The 20413-nt window shown below is 32.3% G+C and overlaps 1 protein-coding gene across 5 annotated transcripts in view; it reads right to left on the bottom strand.

Moving 5' to 3' along the window:
* The window catches only part of FER (tyrosine-protein kinase Fer), a 109655-nt gene that overhangs the window by 84052 nt on the left and 5190 nt on the right, over positions 1 to 20413 (bottom strand). For 3 of the 5 annotated variants that reach the window (XM_017616817.1, XM_017616819.1, XM_017616815.1), the window contains exons 2-3: positions 15754 to 16011; positions 3433 to 3620 (exon numbers count right to left, since the gene is read on the bottom strand). In XM_017616817.1, coding sequence (XP_017472306.1) covers positions 3433 to 3620; positions 15754 to 15949 — 384 coding nt within the window. In that variant the 5' untranslated portion in view covers positions 15950 to 16011. Of the gene's footprint in view, positions 1 to 3432; positions 3621 to 15753; positions 16012 to 20413 lie in introns of those variants that run through there. The other 2 variants (XM_017616816.1, XM_017616818.1) reach the window with 1 other exon arrangement.

The following is a 20413-nucleotide window of genomic DNA, read 5'->3' on the forward strand; positions in this document are numbered from 1 at the left end:
ACTTTTTTTTTTGTTTATTAAATGCCTTTTTTTTATAAAAGTCTAGCACATTATATAACGATCCACATTACAAATTTTGTACAAAAAAAATTCAAAAAACTTCACCAATATTCCCCAAAAACGCAATAATAGGGGTATTCACAAAATTGTGCAAGTGACCTGGCACCCGGGCAAAAGAGTTGAATAGCTCAAGCAAGAACTTTGACAACATTCCTTGCTTTGAGCTAATCAGCTCTTTAGCCAGAGTTACTCAATTTGGTGAAGGTCCTTAATTTTTTTTTTACTGAAGGTACTGCATTTTCTTCCTCATATACGAGCATACTTGGAAGAAAATGCACAACACCGTCAGCTAAAAAAAATTATTAAAAAGCAACGCAATTTTCTAGCGTCTTAAAACTTGCACTAAAATTTAAAGGGCTATAAAACTGCATTAAAAATTTTTTCTAAAAATTCTGAATAATTTTTATAATTTTTGTACAAATTTAGAAATGTGGATTTATATGGTGCTTTTCATATAACGTCCTAGACTTTTATAAAACATTAAACAAATTTATGAAAAATAGTCAAATTGGTCAAAATGTCACTTAACTTAATCAGCTGAACACAAATGTATATAAGTGGATATATACATACATAAATCGTTTATTCTCATGATATCGAAAATAATAGCTGCGAACATAGGCACTTGCATGAATATATAAATATGTTTGTACATATGTATGAAACAACACTTCACCGTCGCACTGTCAACGCCATAAATTTTCGTCCACGTTGACGCACACTTTTAAGCCGCTTAAGTGGTTATGACTCTTTAAGATTTTTGTTATACTCGAATTTCTTTTATTATACTCCTTCATGACGGCGTCAAATAAGAAATCAAAATGTATTAAAATTACTTTTCAATTATTATTTATTGTTGATTCTTAATTTTTTCTTTTTTTTACCAGCCACTGCATGAGTAGCATTACAAATTATCAATAACAAGCGGCTAATGTATCCACCGATACAACAGAAATAGCTAAACTTAAAAAAAATGCTCAGCCATCAATGTTGGTTGACTGCCTAGCAAATTGACAAGCTCGAGTTGCAATATGTGAATTGGCTGACTGCCTGGCACTATGGCGATGAGCTGCTTAAGAGTTTTAGGAAAATTTTCTGTGCATGACAGTGCTAAAAAAAAAAAATAATAATAATTTACAATAAAAAGCTTGGCGGTTATGCGCTCTTTTGTCGTTTGATTGGTTGTAAACATATCGCATTACAAATGTCCATCCAGGTGTGAGCCTTTTATGCAGGCATTTGTACATATGTACAGTGGCGGTCAAAAATGGATGAATGGTGTTCCGTTTTTAATATTTGCAATTTTTTTCAAACTATAATTTTAATAAATAATTTTTTGGGTATGCAGTTAATAGTTATACAATTTTTGTAAAGTAAGATAAATTTTGAGCGCCTAGAAATCGCATAGGTTTTTAATATTTTCTTTTTTTTTGGCTTCTTTTTTTTTGGCTGGCGGCTTTTGCGGTTTTTTCATATAAATAGCGAAATTTCTCGCACCGGTCTCTCGCATATTCCTCCACATGAAATTCATGTTTATATGGAAAAAGTGGAAAACATCGTAAAAAAAATATATATTAAAAATGAATTCGATCTTTTAGCCGCTCAAATCTTGAACTTGCTTTATTAGAATTTTATAAGCCTTTTAACTGCATACCTAAAAAAATTCAAAAAATTCTGGTTAAAAAGCTCGAAATTTAGATAAAAATGTGTGGAATTTTTCAAAGTCCTGTATAAAGTTTGAAAGTGCTATTTATACAGTTTTTGTTAAAGCATGAACCGTATTTTTATAGAAAAAAATCAAACAACTTTTAGCTTGAAAACCATTATAAATATTAAAAACGAAACATTATTCATCCATTTTTGACCGCCACTGTAAGTGTAAATATGTATACTCGTATGCACTGGTGCGTTATGTATGCACAGCGTTATGCGGTTTTCTAGAAACTCCAAAGTTTATGACTCAATAAAATTTTTCTACGTAAATTTGTAAAAAAAGGTTTAAGTCGTAAAGTGAACGCTGGTAAGTGAAATTACAATTTTTATGTGTATGTTAAACGTATGTATATATAAGTACATATATACATAGGTATGTAGAAATGTTAACTAAGAAAATATTTGCAGCACTTATCTAAATACATTAAATACAAACATACATATATATGTATGTGTAAATGGGTGAAATTTGAAAAAAAAAAATTAAAAAATTCTACCTCTGGAAAATATCATTCTTTTCGCAAGTCTGTGCCCGAATCACCTCATATGTAAGTATGTGATCGAAGGAAACTCGATTTGAAATTTTGATTTTGAGGTTACGGCACTCGTCAAGGAGTCCGCCTTTTCAATATAATTTATATGGGAGAGAAACCAGAGGTCATTTGATTTAATTCGATTCAAAACGAGCAATAATTCGATAACGGATGACGTGATTTGGGCTCTGCTTTTCAAGAACCCTTAACTTTTTGACCCCTATGCATTATAAAGATTTTCGCGCCTAAGAGGGCTACTTTTTATAACCAATGTATATATGTAGGGTGGTCCAAAAATCCATGTGAAAAAGTAAAGTCGGAAGTAAAGAATTGAAATTTCTCTCACCCCCAGGATTGTTCTATACCGAAAAATATTATACCTCTGTTGTTTTTTTTGAAATCAAATAATATTTAGAGTTCACTCAAAGCGCTTAAATCTTTAAAGGTATTTTATATGGGGAAAACCAAGTTTTCGCATAAATGGTGTAGAATTCTTGAAAATTTATATTTTTCGATTTTTTTTTGGTTTCTCTTCAGGAGACTGCCAGTAATAATACCCATTTTTTTATTATGAAATTTTTTTTAATATTAGCGATTTTTTATTGGGTTCTATAAAAAATAGTTAATAACAGTAAATGGTTAAGTAAACAATTGGGTACTTTTATTGGAAGTCTCCTAAAGAGCAACAAGGTTTTCCTATCGAGAAATAATGAGTTTGAATAATTCCATAGCATTTCTACAAAAACTTGTGTTTTCCCATATAAAATACATGAAGACTAGTGTTGGGAAGTATCGAGTTCTTTTGAGGATCGAGTTCTTTGTTCTTTGGTACCGATACTATGAAGTACTCAGTATCGATACTTTCAGAAATCGTCGATCCTATTGAGAATCGAGTTCTGAGTACTTTTGATATCGATGCTGCCCAACACCAATCAAATCCTCTAAATATTTTTTTTTACATCAAAATAGAAAAAACAGTGGTATTTTTTCCCGTATAGAAGGTGACATTTACATTAAAATTCAGATTTAACTTTTTTTTTGACCACCCTAATGTGCATACATTTATTGTTTTCCAATAAAAATTTTCATAAATAAATGCTAATAAAAATTATTCCTTTCAACTTACATGATTGAGGCGCGCTGCGATCTTGGCATGCTCCTCCTGATAAGCTTTGCGTGCTTTACGTTTATCCTGTGATAAATGTGTCAGCTTTTCGCAGACGACTTCGAGTAGTTCTGCATTGCTTTTGAATTGTTTTGCTTGATGATCCAATTCATCCATGTAGGAGCGCCAGGCTTTCGTTATGAGGCTGCCTATAATAGGAAATTAAATTCACTTTTATATATTTTTAACACAAGCGAGGTGGGATAGTATAAAAACAACAACAAAAAAGTTAACTTATAGATTTAAAAAAAAATATGTATAGCTTTCAAAATTAATTTTGAACAAATTTTTTTTTACCTGCGAACAATCCCACATATTTTTCTTTAATTACAAATTCTCCTTAAATAAATAAACCCTAGAACAGTGGCGTCGTCCAAGTTTACAATATTACTAAGTACGCTCGTAGCAGTTATAAAGTACGGGCTAAGGTAAGTAAACAATTTTTTGCAATAAAAAGGATGGCCGGCAACCACGGTTGCCATTTCCAATTTATTTTTCGGACCAAAAAATGGACCAAATGGTAAAAAATTTACCAATTTTTATAAGATTGTCATTATTATCAAGAAAATATGCCAATTCAGCTTTTATAAAGATTTTTTTATTGCATTGAAAACTCGAAACTATTGCATGAAGTGAAAGGGTGATAATAACCTAACCAAAGGCGTGTAAAATGGACCATTTTAAAAATAAATGTACCGATGGACCAAACGAAAATAAATGGACCAAATTTGGTCCATTTGGACCAAAACGGCAGCCATGCCGGCAACTAGCTACATACCACGAATAGAGTAGCACCCCCCTTTTTGGATCGCGGGGTCCCAAACCACCTGATGTAGAAGCTGGAGAATGGTTTGGTTGTTATTGTTTTAAAAATAATATTTTTTTAATTTTATTTAATGTTTAATAAGATTTTTTTCTTTTAACATAACTTTTTTAGTTAAACTTTCTTTAAATGATTTAAATTTTTTTTTTTGTGTAAAAAACGTGTTATTTTAAGTCATTTACTTTTTGAAAATTTACTTCATTTGTTTTTTCTTTTCTTTTAATTTAGTTTTTACCCTTTTGTTAATTTTATTTTCTTTTAATTTTTAAAAGAAGATGTAGAAGCTGGAGAATGGTTTGGTTGTTATTGTTTTAAAAATAATATTTTTTTAATTTTATTTAATGTTTAATAAGATTTTTTTCTTTTAACATAACTTTTTTAGTTAAACTTTCTTTAAATGATTTAAATTTTTTTTTTTGTGTAAAAAACGTGTTATTTTAAGTCATTTACTTTTTGAAAATTTACTTCATTTGTTTTTTCTTTTCTTTTAATTTAGTTTTTACCCTTTTGTTAATTTTATTTTCTTTTAATTTTTAAAAGAAAAATATATATATATTTTTCTTTTTTTATTTATCCTACTCAATTCTTTTTAATTGTTTGTTTTTCACTTTTTTAATAAGAATATTTTTAATCTAATTTAGGTACTAAGTATATCATTATTTTGTGATTAAACTTTTTTCTGTTTCTAATTTAATTTCATTTTATTTATTAATTTTTATTGTTTTATAAACAAATATATATGTACACATATATATTTTTTTGTCTTTCGAAAGACTGTGGTGAGTTGACAGACAGTTGCCAGAATTGCCCTGTTAAGCTGCCCAGATTTCTGTAAGGCTACGAAAAAAATATTCTGACGTACAAAATGAGTTGTTCCTTACAAAAATGTATAATTTTATCTTAGTATTAACTGTTAAGAAGTTATAATAACGACCCAAAATATTTGATCTGTTAATTTCGATATTTTAGTTGTAGCTCAAATTTTTATTTAAATCGCTTTTTGCCTGGAAAAGTTCTGGCAACACTGGTTCTAACTAAGGGCCGGTTGTTCAATGTCTGGTAATCACTACCTCCCAGTTAAACATCATTATCGACATTTTCGAGTAGTCGTAGTATTTAACCGGAGCTTCTACCTCCGATTTGTACTAACCAGACATTGAACAACCGGCCCCAAAAGTGTCATCCTTCTTGAGCCCTCTTAACCTCTCCTAATGTAGCCTACCCAATCATTTTACCAGACAAGGCTAGACTCAATCAAATCACTATCCGTCCACAAACCATTGGCAAAATGGCACTAGATACATTGTTTTACTAATTAACTAAAGGAATGTCGGTAATGTATGCGTTAATAAACTTTGGATTTGCAGCTTTGATTGACCGTATGACTAGAAGGTTTATTAGATACTTCATAAATAATTTTTTGTCAAATGTTAAATAATTTCTGAGCAATTAAAAATGTGGTTTGTGCCACAATACATAATTTATTACAATTGTTTCGAAGTGCAAGCATGTGTGCATATACATAAATATTTATGTATATTATAGACACGTTGTATAAATGGCTTCTTCTATTTCTTGTATGTAATTATTATTTTTACTTAATACTGGTTAATTTATTACGAAGTCTAATTAACACTTTTTTTTTTTGCACTCAAGTACAGTAAGGCCATTATCTTATTTGCTTCTATTATTTTCTTTTTATAATTGTTTATTGGCTTATTTTGTTTATGATAAGCGTTTAGTGCACTTGGTCACGCTCACTGAGCGTAATGCTATAAGGAGGAAAAACTGTAATGAATGGTTCACTACCTCAAACCGCCTCAAAGTAGTGAATGGAAACTGTAAAAGTAAATAAATGCAGCTGCAATTTGGTTTAATTGTCAGCAACAACTGCGCGAATTATGAGTGCAGAAAAGCATATAAAACCTTACGTACACTTGTACTTGTATATATGTACATACATATGCATTCGAGTCGACATTGTAGACGCATAATGCATACAGATCTTAATATACACATATATTTGTATGTTCATATTTAAGTGGAGGCGCCGAACCAACTAACCCAAAATCCCACAAAGATAGCAAGTGAGGCAACAAAAAAAAAAAAAAAAGTGTGCCAAAAATAGAAGTTCCACTGCGCGCCAGCAAGCGTATCGGGCATTGAAAATGATCGTGAGAAATTGTCGGAAAACAGCTGTTTAAATGCTTAAATTAATACGGAAGAAGGTGCAAATACCCGCATCAAACCAAGCCAAGCGCAAGCGCTCATTAATATGCTTTTCAAAAATTTGCATATGTCTATTGGACAATAGCAACAACAATCTTAACACTTAATTCCTATTTACTACCTTGTGGTGAATTTCACTCTAAATATTCGCTAAACAAATTCGTGGTCAAGGTCACTACTTTTCCACGCAATTTGCCACAATTCGCTTATAAAAAAATTAAAACCGCTTTTATTGGCTTTATAAAGTCATTTCAATTTAGTGGATCGAAAAAAAAAATATTGGCTTAAAACTTTCCGCAATTAAACATAGTAGATACACAATCTAGAATGTGTGCACTATAAGTTAACTTGAATTTGAGTAGAAAGGAACTAAAAGTCACAATTAGCTGTATATTTTCTTTAAGCTAACTATATTTCTGCACATTACATGTCAACTAACTTGTAACTAACTACTTTTGCTGGTTTTTTTTGCGATTTCAAACGTTTTCGAAAATATGCTGAGTTAGACTTAATGAAATAAGTGAACCAACTTTGCTAGGAATCGATAATGCGGTTACCCAGATACGCGGCCCACGACCGTTAACCAAAAATTTATAATACTCAGATTTTCCGCTAAACGGTTATTGAAAACATTGATTTTGAGTGAATTAGCTTCAGTATTTACTGATTTATCGCACCGGTATATGGGAGGTGGGCGTAGTTATTGCCGGATTTCAAAAGTTTTCAACAGATTTCTTAGTTGGACCCTAAAGCAAGGCTCGTAGGCTGGTAGGTATTAGTGAGGCGGCTACTGAGATACAGCATTTCATCAAAATTGAGAGACGTCACGCCCATTTTCAAAAAATTTCATAATAGTATTATTTTGACACCAAACTCTACAGCAAATACTAATTTTCAACAATTTGGATGCAATATTTACTGAAATATTGTAGTTTTTGCTTTTTTCGAAAATACCGTTACATGGGAAGTGGGCATGGTTACAGTCAGACTTCGCCCATTTTCAATACCAATCTACCTTGGATAAAGGGAAACCTACATACCAAATGTCGTTGAGATATCTCTATTTTTTGCTCGAATTATCGTGTACACGAACGGACAGACAGACATGGCTTAATCGACTTCTCTATTCATGCTGAGCATTTACATATATATTTGGCTAAGCTGTTACAAACAACCGTTATGTGAAGAAAGTTATAATACCCTTGTGCGCTCGGGTGTATAGATATATAAATTTGTTCATATTTTCAAAAGACATTTTCATAATATCAGAAATAGGCCATAGCTTTTTACAGTAGAATGGACGTAGTACGCGGTGCCATGGTATAATTCCTTTAACCTTGGTATGTTTTATATAAAAATTGGCTACTTTTTCTGCAGGATGTACATAAGGGTAATCCAAAAATAAATGCGGAGGGGGCGGGGAAAGAGGTCAAAATATAAAGCTCTCACCCCCTAGGATTTTCCTAAATAGAATAAAAGAATACCCAAATTTTTTGTTAAAAAAAAAATTATATCCAGAACTGCCTCAACGCGCTCAAAATTGTCCATGTACTTATTTTACTTTTTCGTAGAAATGACATAAAAGTCTTGAAAATAAATACTTTTCGATCGGAAAACTCTGGCTTTTTTAAATTTTTAATATTAGCTATTTTTATAGGTCTCCGAAAAACACCAAAAAATACAATACAGGCACCCATAAAAAATCGTTAGTATTAAAGAATGGTAAAGTAAATAATTAGGTAATATTACTGGAAGTATCCAGAGGAGAAACAGTGTTTTCTCATCGAAAAATATTGCATTTCAAGAATTCTATATAATTTCTACGAATAATTTTTTTCCCACATATAAAATACATGGAAAACTTCATGGGCTTTCTTTGAGGCAGTTCTAAATATATTTTTTTAACAAAAAAGTACGGTGATTATTTATTCAATTTTTTTTTTACCACCCTAATGCACATACATACAGATGTATGTAGGTATTTATACATAAATTTGTGTTTTATTTTTACACATACAACTAGTTTGATTGACCCAGTGGGAAAAGTAGTACCTACTGCATTAAACGCATGATAAATAATGTAATGTATTTCTTATGAATTCTAGATTCTTTTACCGCTTAATATGTAATCAGCATTCTAATGTATTCAAAAAGTCGCTAAAATTCATACTAAATCACATTCATTCCTGCATTACAGGCAATGCAAATAAGAATGCCCCTATTTCCTAGGACATCACCGTGGGGAAAATAATGCATTTTCGAATGTGAAAATGGCTCTTTTACTGAGTATTTTTTCGGTTGTTATACATTACATTTTCCCCTTGGGAAGTTGCCGGATTGGCGACTAAAGCGAGTGCATACATACATTGTAATTTGTCAGCAAACCAAAGAGTTGCCATTCCGCAGGCACCTTCTACGCATGCTTTGCTTATCGCACTAAATGCATACCTGTACGTATATACACATTCATGTAAATTTAAACATTTTGTAAAGTGCTAAATGCAGGCCATTTTCTGCTGAACATTTTCTTAAATTATTGTCATACCAGCCCAACTGTGTTACTGAATATCTGACAAGTTTGATACAACACTTACAGCAAATTATACCGTTGAGAAGAATTTGTATAGCTTTTACTTCGGGCAATCACTACTGAAATTAATTACGTAATTATATTTTCCAATAGCTTTTAAATTGTTTTGTTTTATTGCTTGCATTAATTCAGATTCTGCGGCTGTCAGTGTATGGATGTTATTTTGAATGTTGAAGAGTTTACGAGGTTTTTGTACAGCTAACAAACGCGAGCGCATGCGCAGCAGCCACAGGTTAGTAATTCAAATTACAGAAATTTCTGTAACTAATTTATGTATGCATGTTTACAAAGAATGTGCATATGTATATGAATTTCTAAGGTGCAGTAAATTACTGGCGATCACTTCAAATTACCGTGATAAATTCAAGATTGTCACGCGATGCTTAAAAAAATGAAAAAACCGTGATGAGGCAAAAAATTTTGAATGCATTCAACATAAAAAAAATATATGTAGCGGTAGGCTTTATTTAGCTACCAAATATGAATGCATTACTTGGTGGCTTATGATGTCCATGCAGTGCGATAGTTTAGGATGCCATCGGAAATATGTTCGGGTTTAAATCTCAGTAAAAATGTGTTCTTTCGCTCTCGTTTACAACTTTCGGAACAAGTTTTTGCAGTCAAAAAATAATAGTTTAAAAACAACTTTATTACATGCACTGAGCAAAATTATACAAAAAAGTGAAAGTGCATTGAACATAAATCACCGTTGTTGGCTGATAGCGGTCGTAAAAACGCAAAGCCCAACAGCATCGATAAATTAGCAATGAAGGTATGTAAATAAGTAAATAAATAATGTGTATATACTATGTACTATGTACACTTACATGAATATATACATACATATGTAAGTGTGTAAGTAATGCATAAATTCACATCATTTCAACTGGCAGAATCGGACAAGCCGGCCGGTCGCGCAATAGCTCCTCAGCCCATTTGAGCGGAGCTTTTGTTACTTTTGTGTACATACATATGTATGTACATACTTGTCTGTACCTTAAGCGGTAAAACATAAATGTATACAAACATATTTACATACATACATATGTTATACCGTGACATGTTACCACATTTTACGCTTGAGTGCGAAATAAAACCGCTTGGCATACTACTCGTACAAAGTGTTCACTGCCCGCCCTCCACTTTATTTAAGTCTGCAACGCAATGGCGTACAAATAGTGTGCATGCAAATGTTACATCACGCACAAATGTGCGTTGCCGATTACAGTTATAAATGAGTATGTAGATAGTTGTCGATAAGGTGCGATATTGGTAATATTTTACATAAAAACAGTTGTGCCAATATTTATCTGCAAATATACACATTTGTCCAATGTCACATGTTGCTTGGCGATTTATTTAAGCATTCACTTAAAATAAAAATACAGACATTTAGGTTGTTGACGCTTGCCTGTTTATCTGCTTATGTGTTTATTAGAAATGTTAATGCCGGGATCCCGGGACTCCGGCCTTTTTTAGGTCCCAAAAGTCCCTGGATTCTTGGCAAATAATCCCGGAATTTTCGGGGATTGTAATTTGCACTGATGACAAAAATAGAAGCTTTATTTTCTTGACCAGTATTGGCTAGTTAGAGGCTTGTATAAACTTGAGTTTCGTCCCTCTAACTCAGCTCAAAACAATTGCCTATTCGTTCTTGTAAATCCAAAAAAATAAAATTTTTTAAATTCTAAAGAAATTTCCTCTTTCATTTGAAACCCATATTTTTATTCTAAATTGTATTGAATTTTTGAAATAGTACTTTAAAATAAGTCCAGACGTCAGAGAAGAAAAAAAATGCCACTTGAAATAAAAAAAGCAAGTTTCAAACTTATTTATTTATTATTTATTTTATTGTAGGAGAGATTGAAGCAATATTTTCGATTTAAGTTGTTGAAAAGTAATGAATATCTAAATCCCGGGACTAATCCCAGGATCCCGGGATTGTGATAACCACATCTCGAAAATCTCGGGATCGTAAAAAGTGGAAAAACTAACATACCTAGTGGTTATGTGGTTATAAATAAAATACACAATAATAATTTTTAACCAGATAATCTGATATCCGGGTAAGTGTGAACAACCTCAGCGATTTTTTTCTATTTCGGACGAAAAGAAACCGATCCGAAAGTTTTCCATTTTTGGATTTACCGACTGACAATTAATATACTACATTAGGCATATGAAATGGTTTCAATTAAAAATGTTTACTGAAAAAAATCGCCGAAAACGAAACCAAGCAAACATTTTCGCAGTTTTCGGGGTCTAGAATGGACTTCCGGTTAAAAGAATGGACTTCTGGTCTAATTATATATTTAGTTCACTTCCGGACGAGACTGGAAGTCGGTAATACGACCAAAAGATAGAGCATCCCCGACTTGGTTATTGGAATTGGTTTTCCAATTTAAAAAAAATTTCCTCCGATTTAGAAGTGGTGTATGGGTAGTCTAGGACATCCGGTATTTGGAAAATTCCAAGTCAACCGAGACAAAAAAAAATATATAAAAATTTTGGAAACCAATTTTTAATCACAGTTATAATTCGATTGACATGGAATTTTCTATATACATACAGTAATGTGAAAATTAATAGGCACACGGCATTTTTACTATTTTCGTTTTCATTTTTATTTTTTTTTTGTTTTGTTTAATACAATGTGATAATCTCGCATAACTCGAGAACGATTTGAAATTTCGGACAAGGCTCAAAAAAATTTCGCCATAAAAAGAGGGCACGACACCTCTCATACAAACATGCATATCTCTGAAAGTATTCATGGTAAAGTACTTAAGAACTTAATCTGGAAGTGTTCATGTATTCGGTAGAGTATTTGAACATGTCGTCGAGCAAACAATTTTTACGAATTTGTACGAATTATCATGATTTTTACCCAAATCGCATTCGTGCAGACCAAAAAATTATCTATCACTCAAAAACTGAGAGCGCAACGTGACAGTTCTCCTGAGAGAACGAAAACGAAAAACATATGATTGTGGCACATGGTTGTATTTTTGTAAACTATAATTTGAATAAATAAGTTCGTTAAATTTAAAAATTTATAAATTTAGTTAACTCCAATGATTTGAACTTAACTCGGCTGAAAAAAATTGTATTCGCAATCAGAATGCAATTGCAACCAGAGTCGATTTAAGAAACCCGACAGCTATTACGATAAAGAAATTGAAATGTATGTTAAAGAAAGTCAGAACAACAAGAAATATACATGTATGTATATCCTGTTTTTGTCCATTTGAAAGAATTTTAAAAATTCTATAAAAATGTATAATGTTTGAAATGCAACCGTGGACACCAGCTGGCAGAGAAACTTGCAAATGACCGCAAATTTGCGTTCATGCAGAAATTTGCAAGTTTCTCAACATTTATTTATTGATTTAGAGAGAATTTGAGAGAATTTTTTCTTACTCTCTGATATTTTGAGTGTTGGATAATTCTTGCGGTGTATTCTACAAAATGTATTGAAAATGTGCTGATATAGGGCGTTTTTGAAACGAATTCTAAAATAGGACGTTTTTGAAAAGTTTTTTGAGATAGGGCGTTTTCGAACTGGCTGCCGAGATAGGTCGATCTTCCACAGTCGAAATGCGCATGGTAAATAACTCATACTTGGCAAGTTATATAGACATTTTTGAGATCAACGATGGTCAAAGTTGAAAAAATTAAGAAAAATAGGGGATTACTAATTTTGAACCAATGAAAACTTCCAACAAGCTAAGTCCAAAAATATATTGTTATACATCATTTAAAAGATCCCTAAATCCCCTCTTTTCAAAACTGGTACGATTTTTAAAATCAGATAAAAAAAAATCAAGCTGTTAATAGATAGATAAGTGTATCAAGTACGAATATAACGGTTGTTTTGGAATAAAAACATGGAGCGTTCAGCGTTATTAATCTACATATATTATCATGCATCTCCAGTTTGTAAGAATCAAGCTATGTATTTGCATTGACGTCTTTATACAGCCCACACGCGAATTTTTTTTTTTCATGACACATTCTGTTCTTGTGTTTTGATTTGTGTAGCGTTTTGCCGATTTTACGCAATAAACTTATTTTTTAAAATAAGTATCGCACGAGATATACGAAGTATGAGTTGGCAATCGCATGGCAATAAGTTTTCATTCCAGTAAATATTGCAATATCAATAGACATAAGCACATATAAATGATAGATATGTATATAGTAAGTATTTATATGTAATATATATGTACATATGTATATGTCAGTATGTATATAGTAGATCATTTAATAAAACATACTTATGTACATTATTCATTCGTATATTTTCCACTTTATTACATATGTAAGTATGTATGTATGTACATATTCTTACATATTTGATTGCAGTGTGTATGCAACTTTGTGTTTAAAACTTTTTTTCCGATAAAAGATTATGCTTCCCCACGCTTTGTCCAGCCGAGCCACTTGCAGCTATGTTTTCTTTTTTTTTTTTTAGTTTGAGAAAACTGTTTAAAGTTAAATTATGACGCTTTCAGTTGTTGTGTGACGTAAAACTAATATTCAACTGATAAGAACTTAAACTACTCGCCGTTGTTATTTCTTTAGCATTATATTTATCATCCTTTATTTTATGCATAATGCAACAACACTACAGGCATACTTAATACATACATAAGTATGTATAAAAGAATGTATGCGATGTATGTATGTACATATGTATACGCATTTGGAACCTATCTGAGTTGAGATAAAAGAAGAAAACTTGAAGATGAACTATCAAAACATTTATTTGCATACATACATATCACTATGAAATACATACATAAATACATATGTATATGCTTACATATGCATATCGCTACCTAAAGGAGTCAAGTCCATTATTTTTTTTTTGAAAATTTAGTTTTTGATGCAGAATGGCCGGTAATACGAAACTAAATACATCGTTTTTTCGCCCCTCTTGAACAATTTAAATAAATGGACTTGGCACCTTTTCACCCTCAGGTGACACTATTTATAAATTAGGGATGTGCAATTATTTGATTTATTTATTGATTATACTAAAAATTAGTTGAGCAGTCTTTCGATTACGCAATTTAGCTCGTAATTGAAAAGTTTGATTACTCAGAACCAAAGCAAAATTAATTTAATAATTTCATAATTGTTTAATCATAAACCGATTGATAGTTGAGAAAAAGGCCTTAAGTAAGCTTATTCTAAAAAGGGTTCAAAAAGGACGAGGTTATCAGTTATCGCTTAACTTTGGCGCGATTTCGATAAATGTTTTCTTATCGGAAAGATCGGGTCTCAATGACCACACCATACTAATTTTATTTAGGTCCGATCATTGAATCATGAAGAAATTAAGAGTCTGATGATTTTTATATTAGAATTGAAGTCGGTTGTGTTTTTTGCTTAAAAATTACTTTTTAGGAATTTATACATATAAACCATATCTCTTTAAAATACAGTAGACGCTCGCAAATTAGACCCACTTTGTTTCTAAGGTAATTCTAATTTCTGAAATATGTATTCTACTTTCTGGGCCTTTTTTTACTCTAATTCTAATTTCTGGAAGATTCGAATTTCTGAGATTTCTAATTTGTGAGCGTCTACTGCATTCACAATATTTTATAAGCTAAAATTTGCTAGTTATTTTTTATGAGAATATCATTCTTTAACAAAATTATATAAAGTAAGGTTTCAAGCTTTACACAAAATTAAGGAAAATTCAAAAAATTTTCAACTTTTTAATCAGATTATTTTGAATTTCAAGTACGGAGTTTTTAAAAAAATCTGATTTAGCTTGCAAATATTTAAAAAAGATATGGTGTATCAATATTTTTGTTGTTGAGCGCTGTATGTATATATCGCACACTAAATCCGAAGCAGTCACATCTCAAAAAAGCTCAAATGTTCAGGACAGCGGCAAAACAAAAACAATCTTATTAGATAGTATTTTTCCAGTGAAAGAAGATAGTGACGAACAATTAATTTTAGTGGATGTTAGAAAATTTGGTCTGTGAAGTGTTTTAAGGAAAAATTGATTTCGAAAAATTTTTAATTGTGACTGTTTTCGATTTAGGGTGCGATATGAAGACAAAAATTCGATTAGAATGAATACCTATAGTGGAGTCAGATTTAATCGCAATTTTTTATCATATTTGAAAAGCCGTAGTAAAATTTCCTGATTAATATTTTTGCACAACATTTTAACCCTCTATCTACATACAATTTATAATGAGCTTACATCTGCTTCTCAAAAATAAGTGTCAGAGGTGCATTTTATGGTTGGATTTAAGGGGTCAAAATATTTTACGAAAAAAATTCTCGTAAATTTTACTTAAGATGCCCGTATAAAAAGTATAAACATGAACCCACTGTAAAAAAATTGTGATGAGGTGGAGCAAAATCCAGTTAGGATAGATACTGGCTTTTGGACCGTATAACGTTGAAATTATTCCCTTGTGTAGTATTTCGGCTAGCTTAAATGATCGAATAATGGCCCAGCCCTAATGTAAATATTACTATTATAATTTTACCCAATTATTTACTTAATTTTATGATATTGGATTTTCAATGTTTAAATGTATGTACATATGTATGTATATTTATATATGTTTGTATGCAGTTATACAAATTATTACCCCATCGTACTCACCTTGCATTTCATCAGCGCGATCGATTTTCATACCCTGTTGTGCAACCGCAGCCAAACCGATCGCATATTCCCGATCGCACTTGGCTTTCAATTGTATGGACCGCTTCATGGTCTCCATGAGGCGCAGTTCGGCATCTTGGCGCACGATTAATGCCTCGTGCGCGGCACGGCCCTGTAGGGCCGATGAAAAACCCATTCTTGTTTCGTTTTTATGCTATAGTTCTGGTTTTTGTTAAATTTTTTCACAATTTCTGTTTTCTTAAAAAATAATTATTTTTTTAAGTTCGAATTGGATGAGTATTTTTTTTTTAAGTTTTAATTTTTGCGTCACACGTTTTTCAATTAAGTTAAGTTAATTCATATATGCATTATATATATTACCACAAATGTTGTACCGATTTATTTGTTTCACATTTTTTCAGCGATTTTTGTAATTTTTTCTGTAACCAATTATTTTTTTTGAGGCTATGAATGATAAAGTAGGGCATTCAAATCAATTTAAACTTGAACTCTTCACACTTAGCTGTTAATTTATTAATATTATTTTGGTCAGTTTACCGCTTTTGTATTTGCATTTTTTGGAATATATCCGATGTCAAATAGCATTATCAAGTTATAGTATAATTACAATAAAATACTCAAAAAATTTTACGAAATAAATGAAGTGAAGATAACGAAATAATAATGCGCGATATCAAAGAGCTAATATAAAAAAAATGAAATATTTAAAAAATTGCGAAAGAAAATCAAAAAGAGAAATAACTATCCCAAAATATGTATGTACATATGTGCATTAGGATGTCTCACCAAAAAAAATCGCCAGTTTTCCCCGGTATTATAAAACTTATTGGGGCATATTCTTAGTCGTAATAAAGTCGACACTAAATTTAATAGCAGCTTTTTTGTCAGACATTCCATTGAAGATATTAAAAATGTTCATTGCTTTAGAAAGCCAGTACGGATTTTTATTTTATTTTTGTATGGAGAGTTATCCACCCTAATGTACTTATTTTGAAACAATAAAAAACAGGAAAATTTCGCTAAAGAGTAAGGCCAAAATTTTAATGTATTTACATATATATGTATGTATAAACATGGGTAGATTATATTTGCGTGTATATGTACATATGTATGTATTCGTACATTTAGTCGACTTTCACATTTTTTTTCTGCTGATTTGCATTATTTTCTGCTTATGCTTCGAAGAATATTTCGACACTTCATTCCATTTTGTTTCGTTTAATTTCAGCTCTCTTAACATTTTACTTTCTTGCGTTTCTGCCGTGTCAATAATATGAACTTTACTTGCTGTGGTTACTTTCGACACACTCTACATACATACGTAAGGCATATTTATTGGCCAAGTCAGTGGCTGGAGCGTATTCGAGTGGGGAAACACATGGCACTTTGTAAATTTGCGAACAATTTTACGCTAAAGCATATTGCAAAATATTTAGTAATACTTTTGAGTGAATGAAGCAACAGCAAAGAGTATGCAAAGTGATTAGCTTTTGAAATATTTGAGTGCCGCGAAATACAACAAAATTATCTGTTGCGTTAAAGTAATTAGTTGGCACAAATGATGTTTTTCAAAAAAATAAATAAATAAAATAAAAATTTAGGGCTACTCCAATAAATGATTTTTAATAATACTAAAATTCTAAATAAGTATTCTATATAGTTAAAATAATTTAATATTTCAATTTACTTTTAATGTGGTAACACATATAAGCGGATTCTGATACATTTTGTCTTATCCAAAAGTTTCTTTTTATTTTTAGCTCTATCTTCAAGGTTTGTTGACTAAAAAGTCTAATCCGAGACCTTAAGTCAAGGTTCATAATAGAGTTTTTGGAAACTTTGCCTTGCATATCGTCGTCATCAACACTTTTTTTTTAGAACATTCAGTGAATTGCCTTTCTAACACTTACTCGGACCAGTGATCGAATGCTAAGAGGTCACAATTGAATCATTTGAAACGAACTGAATCAAACCGCACTTCAGATTGGATTACTAACGGTTCCGGCATAGGCAAACATATATCGAAATTATTCGAATCATTGATTTGAAACAAACTGATTTTTGGAGTGGTCTACAGCTCTTCTATATCATGCTTTTTCGAAAATGCGTTTTTTACATATTACTTTAATATTCCCTGACATAAAACTACTTACTTAAATTCGAAATGTTATCTTTCAAAACGTTTTAACAAATTTGGGGCTGTAAACAATAGGTTATATGTAGTCGTTATTCTGGGTATGCAGTTAAAGTTGCAACGCTATACTCAACTCTCATACTCTGGACAACGTGAGCAAGGCATGTGCTAGATGTGTTAACCAGTCCGAATGGAGACTTGGGTCATGGCAGAAAGAGAGGAAAGCTTCGGTGGGGCCACTCAAACTTATTCGGCGTATGGGCCCACTGAAGTCTGCAGCGTTTGCTCACTCGTAGGTGCGGCTGCAAGCGGCTGTCTTTCTTGGAACAAGCAGCAACAATGTCTACCTGGAGATGATGGAACAAGTGGTTCGCCACATAAACGTGTATCTGGTTGAAAAACCACAAAATCCTAGCATTGGGTCGGACGCTGGGTTTGCGACCCGCTACCCAAAAACAACTTCCAACGAAAAGACAGAAATGTTAGTTTAAAAAGTTTTTTTATTTTTCGAAAAGCTCCTTTTGCATTATTGATTACGATATATAATATGGTGGGGATATATAACTATTGACCACACGATGTAGACTCTGGACTTTTCCTTTAATATTTCTGATGTGTGTGACCGATACTGATAGACCTTCCTGGATAGAGGTATATTCCAGAAGAAGAAAAAATAAGTAAAAAGCCTTGGGGCTCCAATGAAACGGTTCATATTCCGCGGCTGGCTTCTGCAGAGACTCGACCTAGACGAGGAGAGAATAGCGGTAATGCAGCTTAAAAACAAACGGAGTCGAGAATATAACGACTGAGCTATTAGTGTGACGTCCAAACCAACAAATCAATGATGGACCAGATTTTCACAACGCGTTAAATTCTGAAAACAAACCTTATATGTATACACAATTATGCATACAATTTCCTTGATCTTAAAGCCGATTTTTATAGTACGACGAAAAAATCTGAAACCTGGAGGAGCCTGAACCAATGGGTTATTTATTTATATAGGAATTTTAAGTGGTCCAAGCTCTACTGGAATACGGAAGTTGCTAAGGTTCATAGACTCCTTGAACTAGTTAAAGTAGGAATGGGAGTTTTGAATCACAAAGAACTGGTATCACAAAGAACCCTTCACTGTGCCTAGGTGTGCTGACCTTCCTCTAAGTTCAGCATACACTAAACCCTAACCATTGTATAGGGATGTTTATCTCCCTCTAAATTGGTAAGGGGCTCTCTGGACCCCAAACAAGGCGAGTCATATTCAAGCGAATTTATCAATCTGATACACACCAAAATAATAATGCAAAAAGCTCCTTAAGACCAGTGTCGTTAGTGAAGCATATTCCGGCAAATAGCCAAAAAAGGTATAGTCAAGCGTTGGACGAGGACAAGTCAAAGTACCTCGCAACAACACACAAAGAGACTTCGAGCCTTAAGAAACAAGTCGCTGTGGGCAGTTATAACTTGACAGTAATGAAGGTCTTTCTGCTACCTAGTTCAAGTATTAACAGCAACAACAATGTCTGCCTGGAGATGAAATCGAAGAGTAACAACTTACTGTCATCAGGTGCTACTTTGGTCTCGGTAGACAATTGAAAAGCAGACAGCTCTCTCTCACGCTTCACAAGTTTCTCATTATGCACTTTTTTTTTATGTGGCATAGAAGCATGGACGATATCAAAAATAAAAAGGCTTTGGGTGTTTTCGAGACAACTGTGGTACGTAAGGTATTTGGCCCTCTACGCGTGGGCGGCGGGTTTCGCCGAAGACGACATGACGAACTATTTAATGAACGAAGCATTTTAATAGGCGCTAATTCTCTATATATGGATGATAATAGTCCGGGGCAAAGATACTTCGATTCGGCACCCCGAAAGCAAGGGCGCCCATGAACACAATGGATCAAGTGGATAAGAAACAGTCTACATTTACATAGTAAGAGTAACTAGCGAAATTTCGCAGTGCATACAAGCTATAAGTGACACGTTTTGGGCTCGACCGGTATTTATTCTTTATTTTTTGTCATATTAAGATTCAAAAAAAAATTGTCTTCAACTTTTTTAGATGAGAAGTTTTGCATGCCAAAGTTGCTCGAAAAAAGCAACTAAACATGTATGGATAAGTTTTTCAAAATTTAGTTAACGGTATTTTACGGTAAACGCTAGATGAAATGTATAACTTAAACAAAATTAGGTGTACAAGTTTTTCATCACTGCTGATGCTTGTGTTCAAATGATGTACATAGTACATATGCATGTATTTATGAGCAGATATTCCAAATCGTCCTCAACTTCACTTGAACTCTATACCTTTTTCAACGTGTTGATATGGCTACAATTGTTGTTGTTATTATGCATTATTATTATTACTAGTGTTCGCCCAGCGGTTGAAATTCAACCGATAAAATTAAGGATAGTTTATGTAAGTTGAATGAGCTAAAATAACATTAGTTGGAATGGGTTAAGTGGAGGGGAGTTTAGCTTAGTACTTGGCATAACATAACATAAC

This window comes from Rhagoletis zephyria, unplaced genomic scaffold (genome assembly GCF_001687245.7).
Source record: "Rhagoletis zephyria isolate East Lansing unplaced genomic scaffold, Rhagoletis_zephyria_1.1 Rzeph_scaffold_01283, whole genome shotgun sequence".
Lineage (NCBI taxonomy): Eukaryota > Metazoa > Arthropoda > Insecta > Diptera > Tephritidae > Rhagoletis > Rhagoletis zephyria.